Raw genomic sequence first — 25,298 nt, forward strand, 5'->3', positions numbered from 1 at the left:
ATTACCTCCATGCGGGGATATGTCCACCCAAAGTTGACGACCTCGCTTCCAGTCACAATGCACATGACGGTGATGTTCTCACCCTGGCGGACCACAGTCTGCACTGCGTTCACAGACACATTGATGGATGACACTGGTGGAGGGAGATTGGCTTAGGGCTGGGGAGGTCGCCACTGGCCACCATCACGTGGGGGATGGGGTGGGGTCCAAAGAGGGAAGGAATGGCTGGTGTGGAAGATGCATTCATTCAATAAATATTTACTGGCCACCTACTTACTATAAGTCAAGCACTATTCTAAGCACAGGGGCTACAGCCGTGAGCTGATACTTATTGCTGTCGAGTCGATTCCGACTCTTAGCGACCCTATATGACAGAGGAGAACTGCCCCATAGTGTTTCCAAGGAGCACCTGGTGGATTCAAACCGCCAACCTTTTGGTTAGCAACCATAGTTCTTAACCACTACACCACTAGGGTTTCCACAGCAGTGAGCAAAACAGACAAAATCCCTGCCCTTGTGCAAAAGACATTCTAGAAGGGTTAACAGTCTGGAAATCAAAGTACTCCCTGGGGATCTAAGTACAGCAGAAATTTATTGAGTACACACCATTTTTTGTTTTATTTAATCTCCACAATAATCCCTTGAGGTAAAAAATTGAGGTAGGCAGCCATTATTACCCCCATTTATAGAGGAAGAAGAAGGCTCAGAGAGATGACGTGCCTCGTGCAAAATCCCTTGGATGGCAAGAGAGCTAGCATTCAGACTCAGCTGGCTGCAAAACCTGTCCCTTTGCCCACCATGTTATATAGCCCAGCTCTGTCACTAAGCACTGTGTGACCTGGGGAAAACTCCATCCTCTCTCTGAGCCTCAGTTTCCTCATCTGTAAAATGGGGAAAAAAACTACCTCCTTTCCAAGGCTATAGTGAGAGAGAATCCATTGAAAAAATGCAATTGCATACATTATAACCTGTAAAGAGCTATACCTCTGCAAAGGGTTATTCTTGCCTTTGCTGAGCACTAGGCCAGAAAGGGGGCTTACCCTGGAGGCTGTAGACATAATAGGGGTCAGAATCCACCTCCCTGTCCCCGATGGTGGTTTTGCAGATGTAGGTCTTATCCTCAAAGATACCAGAGAAGCCCCGTTGGTGGTCATAGGGGATTGGCAGTGGGATATCCACTTTCTTCTCATGCAGTGTCACCACCAGCTGTGGGTCTGTCACCCGGCATGGGATTGTCTCAGGTACTTCCACGAGAAAGATGAATAAGTCCTCAGGTTTGGTAGGGAGGAAACCCACGGTGGGATCTGCCAGGAGTGGGGCCAAGATTGAGGGTCAGAGAAGCCAGGCACCTGGCTATCCCCTGAATCATTGTGTGACCTTGAGCAAGTCCCTTCCCCTCTCTGGCCCTCAGTCTCCCCATTACAGAATAAGGATGCTGTCAGAGGTCCCTTCCAGCTCAAACATTGGATATTGACAATGTCAGGGAGAGAAAGAAGACAAGCCAGAAATTGAGGGCAGCTGGTACGTGAAGTGCAGAGAATGGAGTTGGGGACTAAGCAGGAGCAGATTGGAACCAGGTGAGAATTCAGAGCTGTTGGAGCCAGGACTGTGGTGGACTCTTGAGGAGCAGACATCAGACCAAGGGATAGAATGACTATACTCCTGGACTGACTGATTGGTCTATGTTTCGGCTGTGTTTCTAGGTTCGCTTCACGATGTCACTAAAGCTTTCTTTGAGATCCCCCCACCCGCCCACCGCCCACCTAGGTGCCTGCAATTGAGAAGGGGCATGAGGGTGCAGACACACAGGCCAGGGCCCCTTACCTGGCACAAAGATGTAGAGCCGCTTTCGCTCATCGTGCTCCAGCCCATGGGAGTCATTGTAGGTGCAAAAGTATTCTCCTGTGTCGAGCCCAGTGACATTGGTCAGCGTCAGCATGCTGGAGAAGTTACCATCCTGGGTCCTGATCACTTCCTGCGGGGGCTTCTGGGACAGCCGTTCCCATACCACTGGAGCTGGGCCCGAGCAGGTCAGAATGAAGGTGCTAGAGATATTGAGGACAAGCTCCGGCCCCGGGGGTGTGATAACCAGGCCCTGAGAGGCCTGTGGACCCATCAGCAGCAGCAGGGGCAACAACAGCAACTGGCCTTTGGGAGAGGAGGAATCAGAGGTCAGGGCACAGGGGCCTCAGGATCTCTCCCTAGAGCCGACCCTGGGGAGAGGTCATATATGCACAGACCCAAGTCTTGCAAAGCACACCTCTCTTATCCAAAACAGACTGGAATGCTCCCCCCATGGCCCTGAGGCCTACTCACCCAGTGCCATCCCCCAAGGACTCCTCTGGCCTCCCAATCTCAGTCTCTTTAGACCCCCAGCTTCTGAATCCTTTAGAAGTGCCGTGTATAGGCCATGGGCAAGAGAAGGCGTCAGGAAATCCTCGGGAAGCAATTCCCAGGCCTCTAGTTCCTGAATTACTTCCCAGGTCACTTTCTGAGCCTTTTTCCTGCAGCTGCCCAGGTTCCTCCCAAAGCCCAGAGGTGGCCCTGTTTAGGAGCCTCAGATAATTCAGCATAGGGGACAGGCTGTTGCAGGAGAGATGCTGAGGCCCCTGGGGACTGGAGGGGGGTTGTTAAGTGACTGGTCCCCTTGCCCTGCAGAATGATCTTAGAAGACAAGCCCCTCCCTCCCGCCCCCCCTTCACCCCGCCTGGGCAGGGAGGGCTCCATGGTGATGAAGATAAAGCAGAACGTAGGTGGGTGGGTGGTCTGCCCCATTGGTCAGACATCCTGCCAGACAATCTGACAGTCTGTCCAGCAGACCTTTGGCTGGCCCTCGATTGCTTGGTCAACCAGCCAGTCACTGGGAGCTGACTGCATGTACTGGGCAGGACAGGAGTGAGGGGAAGGGTGTGGATGAAATGAGAAGCCCAGCCCAGCTTGCGGGTGCTCCCAGCCTAGCAAGGGGTCTGGGCCAGGAGGGGACTCAAAAAGGCTGGGGAAGTGAGGGGGTTCCACACCCAGACCAGGACCAGGCACTGATACCTGTGAGTGCTGAGAAGAGATGGGAGTGACAACAGTGGGCTAGGGTAGGGACAGTTGGTGGTAGTTATGGGATATGGGGGCCAAGCAAAGGATTTGGGTTGTTGGCCCAGGCAAGTAGGGACTCACTGAAGGTTTCTGAGCTGAAGGCTGGGCGTGGAAGGCAGCCTCCACTGAGACCCACTCAAAACAGAAGAAATGGGGGCGGGCGAGCAGAGCAACGCTCTTGCACTCCCATGCCCTGGGCTAGCATACACTAGCCCTGCCAGCTCCAGGGAGCTGCTGACAGCTCCCCAGGGCCCCTTCCCCTGCCCCCAGCCTACCTACCTTTGAGGACCATTGCTGGCATCACACCTGGAGGCTTCATGATGTCCTGCAGAGTTAAACAGGGGTCAGGGCCCAGGGTGGGCAGAGGCAGTGCCAGGGCCTACCTTAGCACCTGAGTCCTGCAGAGCCACCCAGCCTTTGTGTCCATGGGGCTGGGGTTAAAGGTCATGTGCATCTCAAAGCTGAGAGAGCAATCCTGACCACAGGTCCCCTTCCCTCCCCACAGACATCGGCCTGGACCCTGCTTTGGCTCTGCCTCTAACTTTCAGGTGGCCTTGGCAGAGTCCCCTGCCCCCTCTCTGGGCCTTAGTTTCCCTGAATATACAGTGGGGGTGGGGATGTTGGGCTGGATAGTGTCAGGGGACCTGCCAGCTCTGACAGCCTGTCCTCTGGGTGACAGCTCCAATACCAGCCTCTTATCTGCCAGGACAAATATTTGGGAAAGTGTGATGAAAGGCCTGGGGGAAAAGGAGGGGGCAAACCAGAACCCAGCGAACTCCTGCAGCTCCACAAGCACAACAGGAAATGGAGGCGGCAGTGGGAAGGGAAGTGGGGGAGTCAGGGCTGTGGAATGTGTGGGGGGCCACCTTCCCAGGCCTGGCCCCCTTTACTCAGCCCAGAGCAGCACGCAGAGGCCCAAGGGGAGAGGGGCTGGGGCTGGGCCCAGGACAGGCCCCACAGAACAGCAAGGCTGTGAAGGTCCTTGAGCACCACTGAATCCCCACCCCCAGTATCCAGACGGGAAACTGAGGCTCTGAGAGGGGAAGATGTTTCCCCAAGGTTACACAGCAGAGCCTGCCTGAGAGAGAGACAGAGACTAGAACGAGAGAGGCAGAGAGACAAAGACACAGAGGGACAGGGAGAGAGAAGATGCATGGAAACACAGAGCGATGGAGGCCGAAAGAGACAGAAGCAGGGATGCAGAAAGAGAGAGGCAGACTGAATGAACTGGTTGGTCTCTGCTCTCCCTGCCCTTGGCAGCTGCACCGTGGGCTCCAGATAACCATCAATAACCAGGTGTGCCAAGGGTTTGCCTGCAGCAACAATGGAAAGGAGGCCAGAGTGGATGGGTCACAGAGCAATAAACATGGGAAGTGACCACATGACAAGGCAACAAGGAACCTCTGATGCTGTGGGCTGCTGCCTCTTGAGGACTGCCCAGCTGGCCCAGCTGACCCCCTCCCATTTCACCCTTTTCCAGCATCCAATTCAGGGCTGGGGAGCTGGATAGAGCCCCAGCATGGCTCCTGCTGCATCCTGGGCCATAGTTATCTCTGTGGCCTCAGTCTCTAGCTCTCAAAATGGGATGATGGCGAGTATACCACCTATCAGGGCCGTATTATCCATAGTGGTGAGGCCTGTGGACGCCAGCTCCGGCTCTGCCCATCAACCCAAGAAGCTCTCTAAGCAAATCTGCTCCTCTCCACCTCTTTCTCCCCGTCCCTTCAGACCTGCCTGCCTAAGGGTCCCCCTCATCCCTCCCCTTTCCCCTCTCCTAATTGCTCCAGACTTAATGCTCAGCCCTTTGGACACCCCTCCACAGCATACCCCGCTCGCGTCCCTCCTGCCCAGCCCCTGCAGCTGGACGCCAGTTCCCTTTGGGCAGGAGGGAGCAGTGCCGAGGCGGAGCCAGCAACCCCCACAGAGGCCCATCTGCCCCTCGATGGGTGCCCCCTCTCGCTACCCCCCTTCTGGCCAGAGATCTCAGCCAAGGAAAATCATTAGCGGCTGACGCTGGGGGAGGGGGCGATTTCAGCCTCCTGCCCCTCCCCTCCCAGCCTCCCTGGCTGGCCACACTGTTTATTATTCTAAAGGAGGAATTTGGCCGGCCTGGAGAGGGGAGGTCACTGCAACTTGGGTTGGGCCTGGCTCTGGAAGGCTGGGCTGTGTGGGCTGAGCCCTCGGGTGCGCAGCCCCCAACCCTGGCTCCAGCGTGGCTCTGCCCATCTCAGTCAGGCCCTCTTCTGCTGGGCCTGGGGCAGGGACTGCTTAGAGTCCTTGAGGCTTTGAGAGGGACCCTTCCTGAAGGGGCAGCAGGGGTCCAGAAAGAAACAGAATCATGACCCAAGCACATAGTGAAAGGCAGGTTCAGGCTGGGGTGGGGGGAAGGATAGACTGGGTAAAGGAGTTCTGGGAAAGTGTAGACCTTAGGGAGAGTGTAGACGCCCCGGAGTCCTGGACTGGCTTCCCTCTTTATTAAATGAACATTTCAGCTCCCATCCCCAGATGCCTCTAACTCACGATAAGCCCAGCAAGTCCCCAGCCCTCTCTGGGACTCTGTTTCCCCATCCATACACAGAGAGGTTTGGATGGGTTATCTCACAGAGCTGTCCCTGTTCTAAAACTCTGCCTTTTTGACTGGTCACAGAGAAGGTTCGAGTCACCATATTTTCTCCGGGTTCGTTATAGGAGATGGGGGCTGGGGAGAGGGCGGGGGGCACATTCCTGAGGCTGGAGTCACATGAGAATCCATAAATCCATCTCATTCTGTGGATGGAATTTCCCTCGTCTCAGTCACATCTTTGCTGTTTGGATTTTGATAAGTTGTCTCCCTCTCTGGGCCTCGGTTTCCCCGTTAGTTCAATTAGGAGTTAGAAAATGGTCCTTCAGGTGACTTCCAGTCTAATGAACTGGTGACATGGAGGCCCAGGATGTAGCAGGAGGAAGGGTGGCATAGACAACAGGCCAGAGGTCAGGAAGGGCCAGAGCATCCCCGATGACTTCCTGACACCCACAAGTGCTGCCCCAGTGCTTAATGGCCTTCTTTGTGCTTTCCAGAGCCAACCCCAGAGAAGCCCAGGTGGCTGATTTGGGAGTCCTGGGCTTGCCCAGGACAATTTCCCTTCTTCAGGGGAAGGGCTGAGCTCTGGGATGGAGCCACCTGGGGCAAGGTGCATGTCACAGTTAGGATCAGGTACCACCCCCTCCCCCCCACCTGCTACACTCTCCTTTGAGGCCCTGGGAGCAGAGAGAGTGAGGGGCCCCTCCTTTGCCCATGAGGAGGGTGCTATGAGCCAGGAAGCCCTCAAGATCAGTCTTTCATTTTGGCCAGGTTGGGTGAGATAGAGGTGCAAAGATTGAGGAATTGCCTCACTCCCCCCAGTGAGTCACAGGGACCCCTTGGGGGAGCAGAATGAGGACCCCAAGTCCAGGGGGCAGAGTGAGGATCCCAAGTACGGGGAAGCAGAACAAGGACCCTGAGTCCAGGATGGCAGAGCAAAGACCTCAAGCCCAGGGAGATAAAGTGAGGACCCCAAGTCCAGGGGGGCAGAGCGAAGGCCCCAAGTATTGGGCAGCAGAATGAGGGCCCCATGTCCAGGGAGCAGAGATAGGACCTCCAAGTCAGGGGGAAGAATGAGGACACCAAGTCCAAGGGGCAGGCATGTAAGGCGACATTCTTAGAGCCCAGCCTCCCCTCCTTCCAGTACATACACATCCCCACTTCTTTCCCACCGTCTTAATCTAAATAAATCCAGTCCATCTTGGCCACATCCGCCAGCCGCAGCTTCCCTCCCTCGGGGTCCTGAGGCTCCCACGACACAGGCAGGCCTGGGAGGGGGGTCTGCCCCCCTGCCAGGAGGTGTGGCCTGCACACGGCAAGCACGTGCACACAGCACAGACTCCTCATTCACACGCTCCTCTGAAACACATGTGTGTGCCACAGCCCACATGTGTACTCAACCCTCTCGCAGGCACGAAACATCTGCACACCCACACAAAACACACATGCACACAGCTCCCAGTCATGCCCAGCACACACACACCACAGACTGCCGCCCGTGTGCCTGACCACATGCCCATTTGAGAGGCACACGAGTGAACAAATCACACCCAGCACCAAACATGGGTTACACATACAACATACGCAGTGTGCACACAGGACCCCAAACTGAACACACATGCATATGTATGCATACAGGCAAGCCACAAAGCCAATACAGACTGCATTCGCTGTACACCAGGCACTCTCATGTGCATGTCTGCGTATTAACTCATTGCTCCTCAGTCAACTCTATGAGGTAGATCCAATGATCGTGCCCATTTTATGGGTGGGGAAACTGAGGCAGTGAGTGCTAAAGACACTTGCCTCAGAGTGCAGAACTAGTACAGACAGAGCAGAGATTTTAATGGAGTCAGCATGACTTCAGCACCTGTGTTCTTTGCCACCCTGTTCTACCACCCTTCTGAGCTATGTGTATACTTAGATGGGACTGGAGAGGGCAGTGGGGGCCCATAGAGACAGACGGATTTGAGGTTTACTTGGCTGAGCATTGGCAGAATATGGTGATTAGATGTTGGGGGCTGGAGAGGGAAGTATCATAGATGACCCCCGCTCCTGTCTCTGGTTTGGGATGCTGGGGGCAAGAGTGTGTGTGTTGGGGGAATGCCATTTTTTGAGATGACTATGAGGCGGTATAGCAGGATTGGCAGCAATCGCGGAGCTGGGTTAGGATGTGGAGAGATCTGTGGACCCCCAAGAGGACAGTGGGACGCTCAGTCTGGAAGTGGGGAAGACGCTGGGCAGAAATAACAGCCAGATGCGGATGGAGGAAGGCGTGCTGCAGGGAGGAGGGGTGCTAGGGACAGGCAGTCTCAGGCCAGGGATGCTCTGAATAAACAAGATGCCCCAGGGAGGAGGAGGGAGGCCTGGCCACAGGATCATGGGTCAGTCTTGGAATGTCAGAGCTCCACAGCCCTCGGGGGCCATCTATCTGATCCATCCCACTTCCCGTGTCCCATTGCACGGATGAAGAAACTAAGGCCTAGAGAAGGAAAGGGACAGGCCCCACTGTTTTAGCCTAGGCAAGATGACCAATGGGGAGCTGCGAGCTGAAGTTCACCTGATCAGACAGTCCCAGCCTCCAGGCCTGGCTCCTGGGCAAGGGGCTGGGGTCAGGGGACGTGAGGCTGGTGGCTCAAGGCCCCAGAGCTTCAGACTACAGCTCCTGCCCCCTTGCTTCCCACAGGACACCTCTTTCTTTGCTACATACAGACTTTTGTTATCAAACTCACTTTCCCCGCTCACAGCCAGGCAAGGATTGGCAATTGAGTCTCAGAAGGGGTGACTTGCTAAGTTACTGGCAGAGGTGGGACCCAGACTCCAGCCTCCTGACTCATAGTCTAGTGTTCTTGCCTCCACACCATGGGCTTTTTACAGCCCCTGGGATAAACTTCAGGGGACCTCGGTTCTGGTCTCAGCTCTTCTACCTCCTTGTAGTGCCATCCTGCCCCTCTCTGGGCCTCAGTTTTCTCATCAGCACAGTGGGGTGGGCAAGGCTGTCCTGGGTACACTTACAGGGCTGATATGTTGTGACCCTTCTGTGAAGGCAGCTATGCTGAGTTGGAATGCTGGAGTGGGGGTGCCGGGGAGGGGCCCAGCTGGGATGTCATGACTCAGCTCAGAGAAGGTAGCCAGCTCCAGGCCTGGGAGTGTGAGGCAAGAGGCATCTGGAGCCAGGGACAGAGTCCTCCTGCCAGAGCTAGGAGAGTTTGAGAGTGACCTGGCCCAGGGTCTGGGCCATGAGGCCTTACCCCAAGTGGGCTGAGGGGGCAAGAGCTGGGTGTTATCTTGTAGTATGAATGGCAGAAGCCCATCCTGGGAGCCAGGGAGGGGAGCAGAGTCCATAAGGTGGGAAGACAGAGGTAGGGACAGGGGGAAAATGAGAAGGGACTGAGGCTGTGGGGTTTCCACCTGCCCCCTCAATCCTACATCCCACTTCCATCTGTTGGTGAAGGCTCAACACTCCACCTCTTCACAACAACTCTCTCCACAAGCCTGAGGATCACACTGAGGGCCAGAAAGGGTAAGCAACCTAGCCCAAGTCACGCAGTGATGGAGCCTGATCACCCAGGCCCAACTCTCTATGCCATGCTGCTTCTTGACCCAGGGGGCCTTCATGTTTTGGGTACCTACACAATACCCCTGACAAAAGTAGCAGAAATGGCACAGGCTCTGGTCACTCTGGGTCCAAGTCCAAGTGGATGGAGGAACATATACTGTCGTGTGCTGTCATTCTGATCCTCCTAGCCCTGCCCCTCCACACAAGCTCGTTGCCTCTGGCTTGCTCCCCTGTACTCACTTCCTCCCTGGTCTCCTTACCTCCAGTCTGCCCCCTCTAACCTGTTCTCACACCCCATCCAGAGGAACCTTTCTAAAATATCTGACCATGCTCTCCCCACCCACCCCTCCATGGCTCCCCATCGCCCTTAGGTAAAGGCTGGCTTCTTAGTTCAGCCTTTAGGAACCTTCACACCCTACCCTGCCGACAGCTTCATCACGACTAAGGGAGGAAGGTTGCTGCCCTCCCAGCTGCTGAGGGCCTGAGTCAGGCCCCCACACTCGTCACTCACTGTGTGCTCTTCTCCCCAGGCAGCCTCCCCAGGGACACAATGGAAAGAAATGACCTATTTTCTGGAAGTTCAAAATAAAGCGAAACATTTGTCTGGATTGGAGCCAGGCTGATAAAGAACGGACGGATCCTCCCAGCCTGAGCCCCCCTCTTGCAGCACACACCCCCTCACCCGTCACAGCATGTGTGCTTGGGGGTGGGGGTGGGCCCAGCTACTTGGAACGGTTCGTGGGAAAGCACTCAGTGTGTGCCTCACTGCCGCTGGGGGCCCAGGGGAGGTGGCCTGGGTCCTCACACAGGCTGGGAACTGGCCTGAGAAGGGAGGGGGGCCATTGCATGCTCTGCCTCCCCGAGCAAGCACTTCCTGCCTCCTGCGGCGCCTCCCTGGCCTCCCTTCTCAGCCCCCACAGCCACCTCCTGGCCATATGGCCTGGCTCTGCCAAGGCCCAGTGGATCCCTAGATTCTCTGGGTCCCATCTGGGCCCCCAACAGTCCCTTTAGAAAAGATGAGGGCTCCGAAGGCCTTGAGAACAACAGCATAAAAAATAATAGCTATTGGTGGAACTGTAAAATGGTACAACCACTTTGGAAACCAATTTGGTGCTTCCTCAAAAAGTTATAAATAGAACTACCATACGATCCAGCAATCCCACTTCTTGGAATATATCCTAGAGAAATAAGAGCCTTTACACAAACAGATATATGCACACCCATGTTCATTGCATCACTGTTTACAATAGCGAAAAGATGGAAGCAGCCAAGGTGCCCATTAACGGATGAATGGATAAATAAACTATGGTGTATTCACACAGTGGAATACTACGCATCGATAAAGAACAGTGAGGAATCTATGAAACATTTCATAACATGGAGGAATATGGAAGGCATTATGCTGAGTGAAATTAGTCAGTTGCAAAAGGACAAATATTGTATGAGACCACTATTATAAGAACTTGAGAAATAGTTTAAACAGGGAAGAAAATATTCTTTGATGGTTATGAGAGTGGGGAGGGAAGAAGGGAGAGGGGTATTCACTAATTAGATAGTAGAAAAGAACTATTTTTAGGTGAAGGGAAGGACAACACACAATACAGGAGAGGTCAGCACAACTGGACTAAACCAAAAGCAAAGAAGTTTCCTGAATAAAACTAACGCTTCGAAAGCCAGTGTTATCGGGGCAGGGGTTTGGGGACCATGGTTTTAGAGGACATCTAGGTCAACTGGCACAATAAAATCTATTAAAACATTCTGCATCCCACTTTGGAGAGTGGCATCTGGGGTCTTAAACGCTAGCAAGCTGCCATCTAAGGTCCCTCAATTGGTCTCAACCCACCTGGAGCAGAGGAGAACGAAGAACACCAAAGACACAAGATAATTATGAGCCCAAGAAACAGAAAGGGCCACATAAACCAGAGACTACAACATCCTGAGACCAGAAGTAGATAGTGCCCAGCTATAACTGATGACTGCCCTGACAGGGAACACGACAGAGAACCCCTGAGGGAGCAGGAGAGCAGTGGGATGCAGACCCCAAATTCTCATTAAAAGACCAGACTTAATGGTCTGACTGAGACTAGAAGGACCCCAGAGGTCATGGTCCCCAGACCTTCTATTAGCCCAAGACAGGAACCACTCCTGAAGCCAACTCTTCAGACAGGGATTGGACTGGACTATGGGATAGAAAAAGATGCTGGTGAAGAATGAGCTTCTTGGATCAAGTAGACACTTGAGACTATGTTGGCATCTTCTATCTGGAGGGGAGATGAGAGGGTAGAGGGGGTTAGAAGCTGGTGGAATGGACACGAAAAGAGAGTGGAGGGAAGGAGTGTGCTGTCTCATTAGGGGGAGAGCAGTTAGGAGTATATAGCAAGGTGTATATAAATTTTTGTATGAGAGACTGACTTGATTTGTAAACTTTCACTTAAAGCACAATAAAAAAAAATTTTTAAAAGCTACCTGTGATTTAGTACTTATTACCCACCTTCTCTGGTGGCACAGTGGCTAAGTGCTTGGCTCTGAACCAAAAGGTCAGCAGTTCGAATACACCAGCTACTCCTTGGAAGCCCCATGAGGCAGTGCTACTCTGTCCTATATGGTCGCTATAAGTTGGAATTGACTTGGCAATGGGTTTGGTTACCCGGCTTCTGGCTAAAACAACCACATGTAGATGCCATTTCCCCATTTTGCAGATGAGGAAACTGAGGCACAAAGAAGTTAAAATCACTTGCCCAAGGTCACAAAGCTTGGCAGTGGTGGAACCAGGGTTCAATCCTGGGAAGACTGGCCCCAGAGCACATAGGCTCAACACCCATGCGATGTTTTCTCTAAGGCAGGAGGCAATGATGAGCCTACGGGAGGACAGCCCAGGTGACCAGCACATACTACGAGCTCACACATGCTAACCAGTTGCCAGGGATTTCTTTCACCCTTTGCTTCCTGACTTCTTCTTTCATTATTTCATGTTTTTTTTTTTTTTTTAACTTTGTGGGTTTATGTTTTCCCCCTTTACTTATTACTATAATGTTTTTATTGTGCATGCTTTTTTTTCCCAACTGGGTGAACCTGAAGCTGACAGTTTGAGGAGTCAGATAGTCACACCATCTTTCACAGAGCCTGGCAGTGTAAGGGCTGGGAGGGGTGATAAATACCCCTATTCCCATCTCTTTAATACCTTCTCCAAAAAAGAGGCTGCTTAGCCTACAATTGCACACCTCCCTTGACGGGGATCTCATCACCTCGCCTGGCAGTCCATTCCATTCTTGGACAGCTCAGGCTCCTCAGAGGTCAGCCCGTAGAAACAAATTTCACTACATTGAGCACGATCTCTCTCATTGTGTCCTCTACGCATTGGTACTGCTTCTACCTACCACACCCCCCAACCCAGGTCACCATCTTTCTTCCCACTCCTTGTTCTGATGCCCCCTAACCTGAAAACAAGCAAAAGGCCCTAGTGATTTGGAGCACTTGCTGTAAGCCAGGCACTCTTCAAAATGAGATAACATGGGAATTTCGTTTCATCCTCACAACAACCAGGTGAGGAGGATACAGTCATTATTCCTACTTCACAGGTGAAAAGACTGAGCCCCATAGAGGCTTGGCAGCTTGCTCAAGGTCACACAGCCGATAAGCGAAGGAGTCAGGATACAAACTCAGGCCTGTCTGAATCCAAAGCCTGCGCTCTTAATCACCACACTAGGCTGCCTGTCCCCTGCCCAGAAACAGGTCTGTCCACAGAGAAACTTTCTTACGGGGCATACCCTGATGGGGTCCATCAGAATCTCTACTCTCACGGATGTGGATCCTCAGAGGTCAAAGAGTCCTGCCCCTCCCCTTGTTTAGGGGCTTAGTGTGCAAGGGGCCTGCCCCAGGTGGCCCAGTAACTTGAAAGTTGAACTCAAGGTAGAACTCAGAACCCTTCTGCAACTTCACCGCAGAGTCTGAAAGTCAGTCAGTTCAAGGTCGGGGAGAGTGTCCTTCTGAGGAAAGCCTGGGTCTGTCAGGCACAATGTCGAGCAGGGGCCCAGGACTGCAGTGGGGCTCAGGGATTCAGCGGCCAGCCTAGAAGCAGAACCCAAGTCTAATGACTCTCAGTCTACTCTCCGTCAACTAGCTCTTCCCTGTACCTTTGTCTTAGTCCCTTAATTTGATTTCCCACAGATCAGGCCTTTCCCAAGGGCCTCTGAGGTGGAGTATCCAGCAGTCAGGCTAGGTGCCTGGCCAGTTCTGTCCTAGGCCTGCTGAGTTCAGGTGCAGGTCTGCTCCTCCCAGGGCCCCAGCATGCCCTGCCACTGTTCACAGAGACCCAGGGCCTCTGCAGCACAGGGTTCCAGGCCTCCACCATCCTGATGCCGTCCTCCCTGCCCCCCACCCCCCCAAGGCCTCATCTCTGGCCGGTGCCATGGCAACGGAGAGCGCCAGGCCCTGGCAGCCAAAGGAGCCCCTGAGAGGGGTCCCAGGCTGAGGCAGGGGAGGGGAGTGCAGCAGGCACAGACAAGCAAACCTTCTGTTCCCGGGGCTGCTGCCGCCCAGGATCAGCCCTGGGCTGGGGTGGGGGCTGAAATAGAATGAGGCCTCAGAGCCAAGTGGGCAGGGGGCAGGGTGCACTGACCCACCAGCACGTGTCCTTCCCCTGCCAGCCCAGAGCCCACAGGCCGGGCAGGGGCAGTTAGCTTACGAGAAAACCTGCCATTAATTGGTGCCAATTATGGAGCATTGAGATTCCCCTCAGAGCCCTCCTGGGCGGCAGAGCAGAAGGGGAGAAAACTCCCATGTCTCGTTGACCCTCTCTCTCAGTCTGTGTTTTCCCGCCCCTTTCTTCTGTCATTCACCCTCTGATTCTCTCGTTTACTGTTACTTGGCTCTCTGTGGCTCAGTTTCCTCATCTGTAAATTGGGGCTGGTCATTGAGTTGCCGAAGCTATCATATGAGTTAATACAAGTAAAACACTCACAACAGGGCCTGGCACACAGCCCTCTGAAAAGTTAGTGGTCACGTTATTATTATTATTCATTCACTCACGAGACAACATGTCACTCATTGCTCATTCCCTCAGCCCCGAGTACACCGCTGGAGCCCATGCTGGGCTAGGCCATGTGTCAGCAAAGAGCAGCACGTGATAAAGGAGACAGTACTGAAAAGCCTCTCCCCAAAATGGCCCCTTGGGAAGGAGGAAGGAGTCGCTGCTATTATTGTTGTATTGTCAGCAGCAGCCCTTCCTAGTCATTTGACAGAGGAGCACAGTGAAGATTGGGGGTGGGGGGGTGGTCTTGCCCTAGAGTACTTGGATTTAGTGGTCAACCTAGGACCAGAGTCCAAGCCTAATGACTCCCCGTCCACTCATTCTTCCCTGTACACTCATCTTAGTCCCTCCATTTATTTTCCACAAGATTGGGAAACCCACCTAACAATTATTTGGGATCTCTGCAAGTTCTGAATATGGGATTAACCTCCTAGTAGGTGCTCAATTGATGCTTATGCAGCATGAGACTGAATGGTTGTATAAGGTCAGTTCTGGTCCTCAGGCCTAGGGACTTGGCTGACCCCTAACACAGGATTCACTAGGCTGGGGGACTGGGATGATAGGTGATGGATGGTGAGCCTTTCCCTCCAGGGGGGTGATGGAGATGGGCTGGTGAGGGGGCAGAACAGACATATGGGACTCTGATGCCACTTGGGACGGGGAAAGTGCATGGGAACCTGGCCAGGTTAGGAGCAGCAGTTCCAGCTTGAAGTTACTTAATCCAGAGTCCAAGTCCTAGTCATAGAGCTGTGGGACCTCTCTGAGCTTAAGTTCTCTGAGCCCCACTTTCCTGGAAAAAGCATCAGAGACCTTCTTTTCTGTGGCTTTGAGCTTTAGAGATGGTGATCGAAAGCACCACACATATAATATATCCTCAGCAAACACTAACTATTAGGATTTTATGATTATTCCAGTGGGGAGGGGGGTTGGGCTTTTTGAGGGAGGCGGTCTTGAGCTAGGCCTCCAGGGTCCAGTTGGGTTCCTTTGTGGTCAATGCTGGAGAGGGTATTCCACAGAGGCTCTGCATGAGCCAAGTTAGAGACATGGGAAATTGCGTGTTAGAGAAATGGCAGGGAGATCTGTTTGGCTAGAAAATGGGGCTCTTCAGCAAAGAGGTAGGTGATGGGCAGGGAAGGAGGGCAGAGGTCACTCTGAAAAAGGGTTTGGGCTTTGGCCCAGAGGCACTGGGAAGCCACCTCTTCAAGGCATTGACAATGACAGTGAGTGGCTAGCTGCTGGGTGGGCAGCAATAACGGTATATCTTCAAGCACTAAAATGGCAGGAGGGGGACCTCACGTAGGACAGAGACATAAATAAACATGTTGGCATTTTGTGAGAGGATGTGGATTAGGTTAGGGACATGGAGGCAACAAGGCCAGTTTCAGGGATGAAGCCCTTCCAAACCCAGCCTGAACTCCTGGACAGGACCAGCCCAGCGCCAAATGAAAACGCAGGGTCCCCTGTTCAAACAATTATTAAGCATTTCAATATGGTGACCACAGAGCTTACACCAAGTCCAGGACTTCTAATCATCAGGCCCTCTGTGACGAAAGAGAGGCCATCTGTTTATCCATCCTTCCACTAATCCATTTATCCAACTCTCCATCCACTTATTTATCTATTCACTATTTAACTAGCCATTCAGCAGACTGTGGGCTGGGAGCTGACAAGAACACAAACACAGGTAAGACGGGAGTCTCCCACAATCCACTAGGTCACACCTGGGCCTTTACCCTCAAGCCCAGTGACCCTGGGTTAGGAGGAGCCAGGGCTTCTGTGACATGTTTATAAAGCTGAGCCCTGCCCCTCTCTGGCTGACCTTGGAAATCACCTGCCCTTCCTGCCAACCTCAGGAGTGGAGAAGTTGGTGGAGTCACAGCCCTTGGGGTTTCACTTCCAGGGCAGCAACAAGGATGTGCTGAACAGCCATGAGCACCCTGCCTCTCAAGGCCTAAGGGCAGAGATAAATGGAACCTCTGGGTCACTTTTACATAAGAGGATCCTGTGGCTAGAGAGGAGAAGTGACTTGACTAAAGGCTCCACGGTACAGGAATTTCCCAAGGGGTACCCACCCTTGTCAGGATGTCATCCACTGCACTTCAGCTCAACTCTTCCCCTGGTCTCACCCACCGCACCCACCGCAGCACCTACAACTTCCCCAGAGACCTGGAGGAGGAGCCCTGACGACAGAGGTGCACCTGGGCCTCCCAGGCCTGTAACGAGATGGTGAAGCTGTGGCATATGTGGTGGTACAAATAAGAGCCCAGGCCTGCAGGTCAGGTCCCAGCCCAGTGCTTTCGGGGATGATCTGAACAAGCTTTGGTACCTCCTTTCCCCTCCCTGGACCTCAGTTTCCCGTCCATACAATAAAGGGGTTTAATCAGGTGATCCCAAAAGTCCTTTAAATCTGTGACCTTCTGGAACTTTCCAATCCTTTGGCTCTGCTCCCAAGGGACAGCCCTTTCTATCACAGGGTGGAGAAGCTGGTATCTCTGACAGATGAAAGCTTTCCGGCACCTGAGACATCAAATAGCCCTTAACTGAAGTGAGAAGAGAGGACACTAATGCAGCAAAAGCAGTAGACTTTGATTTTAAATCTCCTGCACTCTCTGGGGGCGAGGTGCCCCAAAATGCGTCTGGGAAGGGAGGGCTTGGGGCCAAGGTCTGGGGGTTCAGGAAGCTCTTCTGCCTGAGGGCTATGGACCCAAGGATTGAGAACGGTGTGAGGTGGGCTTCTATGCTGGACACTCTGAGTATGCGGATTCCATACCCCTTCCCCCCAGGGTTGGGTCTCTATGTCCATTCCTCCCTGTCTCTGGATCCTCTCATTTGTCTACCATTTGTTAACCTTGCTTCCTCTTATACCAATTTCCACCTATGCCCTTAGTCTCATTCACCTTGAAAGCAGAGCACATGTGGTTCAAAAACTTAGCATTGGAAGGGACCCAAAAGGTCACTCCCCAACAGGTACAGCTCCCTGGCCCTCCTTCCTCAGTCTCCCCAGGAAATGGGCACACAGGCTCTGTGGGAACCTCGTAGGCACCAGACCCTCGAGCTTCCCAAGAAGCCACGTCCTTTAGCTGGCTGTGCTTATTGTTAGAAAGTTCCTCTTCATGATTGCAGGTTAAAGTTTTCCATTAGTGGTCATCGATCCCGACCTCTTTCTGTAATGTGTAGAGAAAGAGCAGGAGAAACCCTTTCACTGTGCAGTTAAATATGCATGATCCTGAGCACACAGCAGGGCTCGTGCGGCTGCCAATCTGGCCTGGTGTGGTTTGGAATCCTGGAATTATTCTGGAGCTAGAAGGGGCTTAGAGATCCTCTGGTTCAACCCCCTCTTTGGGAGAACTAAGGCCGGGAGTGGGACTGACTTGCCCACAGTCACACAGGATGTGTTCCGTGGTCTGGTGACCATCTCTGGAATTCTGAGAGGCCCCCATAGCTGAGAGGTTTATACAGAGTTTACACTGGGTCCCCGGGGGTGGTCCAGGCCCCATTCAGCCTTTCCTTGGTGCTCTGGGATCAGAAATGCTGGGTTCAAATCCCAGCCCCACCACTTCCCAGCTGTGGGAGTTTGGGCAACTGACTCAACCTCTCTGAGCATTTCTTCATCTGTAAAATGGGGAGAATTTATACTTATTCCCTGAGGTCGTTATGGTGATGAATTCACTCAGCAAGTATTAAGCACTTACTGAATGCCAGACATGTTCTAAGTGCTCAGGAATACAGCACTGAACTACAGAGTAACTTATGTAAAGTACAATGACAATACATAGAAAGTGCTCAAAAATTGTTAGTTACTGGCACTGTTATCCTGTCCACAGTTTCCTAGCTCTGACGCTGGGGAGGCACCCAGTACTTCTTCCATCCCTTCTCCCTCCTGGGAGAAGGGTGCTGTGGGAAGAGTAGGGAAAGATTTCCTTCTATTCCAAGGGCCCACTGCCGCAAGGTTCTGAACCATGTGAAAGAAATGAAAAGGGGAGGTGCTGGGCATTTCGGAGGTGTCCAGGGACGCTCTCATTCCTTCTTTCCTCCTCACCACATGGAGCAACCTGTCCTGAGCATAACTCCCATAGTCCCTTCCTCCAGCCCAGAAGGCAGCTGGCCTCAGACCCAGGCTATGGACTGTGCATGGAGGACGGAAGTGGGCCCTTATAATGCACTTAGTAGTCAAAGCCCCTTCCCTGGACACAGTCCTTTACAGGTTACAGACCAGTTTCACAGCCAAGTGGTCCTGTGTGGGAGATGGGGAGAGCAGTAGCCCCCTTGTAGCGAATGGCATTAGGTACAGAGCTTGGCTAAGCTGTTATCTCATAAACCAAAACCCACTGTCGTTGAGTCGATTCTGACTCATAGTGACCCTATAGGACAGAGTAGAACTGCCTGGTAGAGTTTCCACGGAGCGCCTGGCAGATTTGAACTGCCAACCTCTTGGTTAGCAGCCGTAGCACTTAACCAGTACACCACCAGGGTTTCCTGTTATCTCATAGAGCTCACATATTTGCCCTGCCGCTCACAGATGAGGAGACTGAGGCCCAGAGAGGCAAAGCGACAGAATCAGGACTAAAGCTTGGTTGGTCTGTGCCGAAGCCTGGTGTTGTTTATTCACAGTATCCACTGCCTCTCAGATGAGGGAGCAGCCCAGAGAGGGCACAGAGGCTGAGGCTGGCCACACAGCGAATGTGAGTGGAGTGGAGCCAGGACCAGTACCAGATCTCGTGATGCTGAATCCACGGTGCTTTCCATTGTCCCACATCTGTGGGCAATTACAAGTCCCAACTCTTCTTCCCACAGAAACAGCTGCCACCCCCAGAGGAGGGAGGCTGCCTGATAACCATGTTCAAGCAGTAACCACTGTTCTGAAAGGAGGATGCCAAACAGATGGTCCCCTTCCCCATTCAAGACCAAGCCAGGGCCTGGGCAGACCTTGAAGCCGATCAGACCTGAGGTTAAACTTTCTGTGGGGGAAGATGCTGACGCCAGGGTCCAGCCCTTGGAGAGAATGGGAACTCTCCCCCTTCTGACCAGCGGCTCCCTGGTAGGGTGGGGGTTAAGACTTTGTATTTGGGCAGACTATGGCTCAAATACCAACTCTACTAGCTGTGTGACCCTGGGCAAGTCACTTTAGCCCCTCTAAGCCTCAGTTTCCTCATCTGTAAAATAGGAGTACTCCCAATACTGATGTCAAAGAGTCGCTGAGTATTACAAAGTGTGTGAGGTACCAGCCTCTGTGCCCGGCATGGGGCAAAGGCTCTATGATGGTGATCAGTGCAGTGGTCACATCCATGAATGCTATGGGTCAGGGTGCTCCTATTGGAGGCAGGAGAGGCCTGCCTGACCTCTGCAGTTCTCGCTGGAGACCTGTGTGCTCAGGGATCACAGAAGTAGGCAGGGACTCCCCCCCACCCCCACCCCCACCCCCATTTGAAATAGGGAAATGTGATCTAGAGGAGCCCTTGATGGTCTGGAAGGGCATGTGAAGGAAAGCAGGAGGCTTGAGTTCTGGCCAGTTTCTCCTCCTTTTCACCAGCACATTTTCTCAACCCTACTGCCTGCCCAGGGCTGGGCAGTGGGGACAGAACATAGATGAGGAGGCCTGGGGCCTGAACACTCTCTGTCATGTGGATGGACAGAACACAAACAGGAAGAGAAGGCCAAGCAACAAGGTCCCAGCATGTAGTGCGCAGCAGTGGCCTGGGAGCTCAGAGGAGGGAGCAAGCTCTGAGGACTGGAAGGGCCCAGGAAGGCTGCCTGGAGGAGGCAGGACTAGGGAGGATCCTTGAAGGAAAAGTGGAGGTGATAAGGAAAGACATTTCAGGCAGGAGAATGGGGAAGGCAAAGGCTCACAGGCAGGATCATGCAAATTCCTTCTGGGATGTCTGAGATTTGACTGAAGGAACAAAAGGCCCAAGTTTGCAGTAATGGGGGTGGAGGGTCAGTACCTCTCCAAGGTCTGCCACTTACTAGCTGTGCGGCTGTAGTTATGTGGCTACCATGAGCCTCAGTTTCCTTGTGGGTAAAGGGAAGGGAAAAGCAGTCCCTGCTTCTGGGTCTGCTGGTTACCGTTAAATGAGATCACTCTCATGAAGCACTCAGCACAGTGCCTGGCGTGCAGTAAGTGTCAATCAGTGGCAGCCGTTGTTAGAAGCCGGGGTTTTCTACAGGCACTGAGGAGCCACAGAAAGATTTTGAGCAGGAAGGTGGCCTCACCAGATTTATATTTTAGAATGGAATGGAAAAGAAGCCAAGCCCTGAAACGGGGAGACAGCAAGGAGGCCCGAGCAGTCACTTGGGACCCAAGGAAAGAGTCCAGCTGGCTAACCCCCTCTTTACAGGAGGCCCCCAGATCTGACAGCCTGGTCCCAGACCCTCAGCCCCAGCTGCAAGGTTGAGCCTGCCCCCAGCCACGGTCCCCGGTCCCCTTCATTCTCGAACTTTCCCAGTCACTGGGGGTTTGGAAGGACATGTTAGGAATCTGGAAAATTTGCAAATCCATTTAAATCCCCAGAGGTTGCCTGGCGGCTGACTGGCCTAGAGCCAAGGCTTAGGCCTGGGGGCAGGGGCTGTGGCCCTGAGGTCCCTAGTCCCCTGCTAGGTCCCCTTTCCATGTACCCTACATGCCATCCCCCAGTTCCACTTTCTCGCCCCCTGCAGCTCTCCCCACCTCTTGTAGACACCATTGTGCTTTGAAGGCCCCCACTTGGCACCAAGAAACCTCTGGGGTTTGTTTAACTGGGGAGGGGCAGCACAGTTGGGAAGGCAGGGACCACCCCCCTCCAGAAGCGGCCTGAGCAGAGGAAAGGAGAAAAACAGCTCCTCCAGCCCTGACATTGTCTTCCGCCTCCAGGCCTCCTTCCATATGGTTTTGTTAAAAATATTTTTCATTTTTTTGAGGCTCAGGCTGGGACAAGGGGACAGGGCAAGGGGCTAGGGTCCTCCCTCTCCCGGCACTTACCTTGCTGCGGTGTCTTCTAATGTTAGCACAGTCCCAGGCTCTGGGCTGCCACCCTCTCCAGGAAGTCCTCCTCACTGCCCTCTCCCAGTTATCTGGAGACTTTGCTGGACTCCAGACTGCCAGTGGCTGGGTAGGGGGGCAAGAAGGGTGGCTGTAGACCAGAGCCTCGGGGAACAAGAGAGTGGGGGGCTGCAGCGGTAAAGAGCAGCCCAGCTTCGCCTCACTCCCAAAGCATCCTTCCGTAGGAGTCAAGCTGCCAGGAGGGGCCGCCCTGGGTCTGGCTGGCTGGGTCGCAGGGCACGGGCTTCAGTTCCGCGGCTGCTCTGAGGGGCCAGGCTTCCTCTTCCTCGGCGTCCTCCTCCTCTCTGAGCTGCTCACGGAGCGATCCCGGATCCCAGACAGGGCGGGTAGGGACTGCTGGGCGGCTGGCAGCCCCAGGAGCTCACACCACCGTGGGCTTCCCTGCTTCCACCGCCCCCTCCACTTTGGGGGAAAGGCCGCAAGACGGCTTCTGATTGGCCTAGCTGGGAGAAGGGGGGCGGCAGAGCAGGGAGGGTGGACGCGTGCGTCTGTTTTCAATTTCACTTTTTTCCCCCCTCTCTTTCTTTTCCCCAAGTTTCTTGTTTTTCTTCCTCTTTTCCTTCTTCTTACTCCCTCCCGTCTCCCGCTCTCTCAGGACGTGAGGGGATGTTTAGAAATTCCGAAGCCCACGCCAGCCAGTCGCTGAGTCACTTTTATTAAAAAGTGGCCCGTCCCCATTCGATGTTTGTCACCAGTGGCCTCTCCTTGCCATGGCACCTGGGGGGGCGGCTCTTCTGTGCCTCAGTTTCCCCATCTGTAAAGGGAGCTCTGATAATCTCTATGATTGATTCAGTCAACATTCATTCATTGAACAAGCATTACTGAGCACCGACTATGTGCTAGGCACTGTGCTAGGCTCCAGGGTGCGGTGGTAAGACACAGTCCCTGACCTCAGGGAAGCTCAGACTAGTGGGAGTGACAGACAATGTGCAAACAGGTACCCCACGGGAGGACAGGGAGCTGGGATGCATTTTAGAGGGCACCTAACTGATGATTGAGGAAATTAGAGAAGAGATGAAAAGACTCTCCAGGGTTATTTGTTACTTTCAGAAGGAGAAACTAAGGCCCAGGCATGGCTTGGCACAGAGAGGGAAAGCAGTTTGCCCGAGGTCACCCAGCACACTCCAGATTTCCAGACATGTTTCTTTCTATTATCTCAGAGCCCCTGGGGTACCAGGGAAGGATTATTTGCCCCTTTTGTAGGTGAGGAAACTGAGGCCCAGAGGAGAGAAATGAGTTGCCCAAGCTCACACAGCAATGGCAGAGCTGGAGCAGAGTTGGGTTTCATAAGTTACATGATCAAAGTTTCACAGGTCATCTGACTCTGACCCAACACCCATATTCCAGTGTAGACCAGCCCTCCTGCCCTGCCTTCTTCCTAGGTTACCTCTTTCCTTGTCTCTATTTATTCAGTCACTCAACAAGTATTTTTGAGTAGCTGGTATGTTCCATTCTCCTGCCTTCCTTCCTCACCAGGGTCTGCTCCTGGTCTCCACATTGGGCTTTTCATCCCCCACACTCATCTTCCGTATTTACCTCCTCAGCTCAGAAGATGGCAGACTCCTAGCCCTTCGATGCCAAGGGGCATTATTTTAAAAGGGCTTAGAGTTAAGCTAAGCCAACCTGTGCCTCCACTACTATACACGTGGGGGACCTGAGGACCAGAGAGAGGAAGAAATGTGTCCCAGGTCCACAGGTAGAGCCTGACTCTGCCCAGAGCAACTTCCACTATGCACTCTGTACTTTTGTCTACCCCCTTCTCCTCCCCACCCCCACCCCAGATCACTGTTCATGGACAGGGAAGTTGCTTGAGCTGGAATTCCAGGCCAACTGCAGTAATCTATCTTGAAACCATTTCTTGGTCTTGTTGCAAAAGGGATTCCCCAGTTGGGCATCTGGGCTGGGCTGCATAGAGGAAGAAGGATCCACAGACTGGCCCAGGCACATGACAGGGACTGTGAAAATGTCCCAAGAGAGAGAGCCTGGAGCAGGGCTTGGTGGCAGCGGATTCATGTGAGAGAACCCCAGAGGCCACAGGGTCAGGCATCATAGGGACTGCTTGTGCCCAAAGTCTTCACCAGGAATTTACAGCTCCACTCCTAGCATTTGCTGGCCATGCGCCTCTGAAAATTTGGCCCAACTGCTGGGGCCAGGAGAGCTCAGAGGGAGCAATGGAGCAATGGAGCTTTTCGACTCCCTTCTTCCCAGAAAAGCTGGTCTGGAATCAGGATACCTAGTCTCAGACCTATTGAGTGACCTTGGTTAGGTCCCTTGGCCTCCCTGAGCCTCAGTTTCTCGATCTGTACATAACAAGGGTGGACTCACTGTGCTGGAAGGCCCTTAGGATGGTCTGTCTGCAGTTCCCCTTAGAGCTGGACCCTGGCTAAATAGAGGAGGCTGGGGGGCCCCAGGGCAGGGGGACAGCTGGGGGCCAGCGATGCAGTACAGAGGGGAGGGGGCGGCTGGTGGTGGCTCCCCAGGGACACTGGCGGCAGCCAGTTTCCGGCCAGCGCAGCCATCCGGCTGGCCCATCTGGAAGCACTTAGCCCCTACCACCATTAACCCTTGGTGGGCACCAGGCTGTCATGGCTCCTCTCAGCTGAGATAGGGGTGGGTACTGAGCCACAGAGAGCACCACAGGGCACTCACTGAGGGCTGGACAGTTGGGACAAAAGGGTGGAGATTGACAGGGAAAGTTCTAGAGCCAGAGGCAGAAAAAAAGGCAGAGCTGCGTTCAAATCCCAGGTTCTCCACTTCTAAGTTGCATGACTTTGGACAAGTCACTTAAACTCCTGTACATTTGTTTCCTCTTTTGGAGAATGGGGATGGATAATAAGAGGGCTAACTCGTGAAATTATTGTGAATTTGTAATGTATGTAAAGGGCTTAGTACAGTGCCTAGAATGTAATCGAAATAGTGAGTTCCCCTCATTCAAGCTGCGTACCATCACTGTGTGCTCTGGTCAGAGCCCTTCCTCCTTTGGGCCTCAGTTTCTCCTTGTGCACTCTGAGGGGCTGGGTGGGTGTCATGTGGGCAACGCAACACTGACATGCTGAGGTGTTCACCATGAACAGCATGTCACGAGCATTCTCCCACCCGTCCAAATGCTGGGCGCCCAGTCCTCCCCTGCTCATGGCCTCGGGCCATCCTGGGCTCAAAGTGGGTGGGCAGAACGTGGACCTTGGAGAGCCCTGCCTGAGGTGGACTGGCAGGGGGTGCAGAGGGAGAGAAGAGCTCTGGGCCTTCGGGTTCACTACCACCTCCCCAAAGAACAGTGGTACTGCTCAAGGGTTAAGAGCCTGGGCTCTGGGGTTGGCAGTTTCAAGCCAGCTTTGCCACTTCCTAGCTGTGTGACCCTGGACAAAGTATATTATCTGAGCTCTCTGAGCCTCAGTTTCTTCAACTGTAAAAAGGGATAAATGTGCCCACTTCAAGGGGTGGTTGAGAAGCCTGAAAAAATGGTTCACAGAAGGTGTTTTGTGCAGGGAGCAGAGCAGAGTAAGAAAGCTCCACCCGAGACCACTAGTTGTCAGGGGTCACCAGGAGCTGCTGTCACACAAGTCCACAGTCAGGGCTGGAGGAAGCTCTCCAACCAGCTCATTTTACAGCCCAGGTGACTGAGGCCCAAGGATGGAAAGCTACTTGGGCAAGGCTTTCCGGTGTGTCCCCGGCAGCACTGGGACTGGAAGCGAGGCTTTTGTCTAGACTCTCGGCCCCCTGATCTTCCCTAAAGGAGGGAACCAGGCTCAACTGACTCCTCTCCTAAGACCCTCACCCACGCTTGTTTGAGCCGGAAGCCGTAGTGCTCAGTGGGGTGGAGGGAGAAGGAGGGGGTGCCCGGAAAGGGAGCCTGAGTGGGAGAATTCCCAGTAGGCCAGCTCAGCACTCACTCAGGCAGGGCCAGCGGCCACCACATCTGGCTCTCCCACGCTCCCAGCTGTTGGCCCCTCCCCAGGCTCCCCCATCAGGAGGTGAGGAAACAGCACACACATCCCAGGCATCGAAGCAATCATTTTGGATGTCAGGG

At 53.5% G+C, this 25,298-nt stretch overlaps 1 protein-coding gene across 2 annotated transcripts in view; it reads right to left on the minus strand.

Moving 5' to 3' along the window:
• Positions 1 to 21,801, minus strand: part of PDGFRB (platelet derived growth factor receptor beta) — a 43,922-nt gene extending 22,121 nt beyond the window's left edge. The window contains exons 1-5 of one of the 2 annotated variants that reach the window (XM_003404598.4): positions 21,191 to 21,801; positions 3,367 to 3,412; positions 1,825 to 2,148; positions 1,041 to 1,304; positions 6 to 133 (exon numbers count right to left, since the gene is read on the minus strand). In XM_003404598.4, the coding sequence (XP_003404646.2) occupies positions 6 to 133; positions 1,041 to 1,304; positions 1,825 to 2,148; positions 3,367 to 3,406 (756 nt within the window). In that variant the 5' untranslated portion in view covers positions 3,407 to 3,412; positions 21,191 to 21,801. Of the gene's footprint in view, positions 1 to 5; positions 134 to 1,006; positions 1,305 to 1,824; positions 2,149 to 3,366; positions 3,413 to 21,190 lie in introns of those variants that run through there. The other variant, XM_023550612.2, reaches the window with a different exon arrangement.
• Between the last annotated feature and the right edge of the window lie 3,497 nt (positions 21,802 to 25,298).

The sequence above is a fragment of the Loxodonta africana genome, chromosome 2, assembly GCF_030014295.1.
Source record: "Loxodonta africana isolate mLoxAfr1 chromosome 2, mLoxAfr1.hap2, whole genome shotgun sequence".
NCBI classification, from domain to species: domain Eukaryota; kingdom Metazoa; phylum Chordata; class Mammalia; order Proboscidea; family Elephantidae; genus Loxodonta; species Loxodonta africana.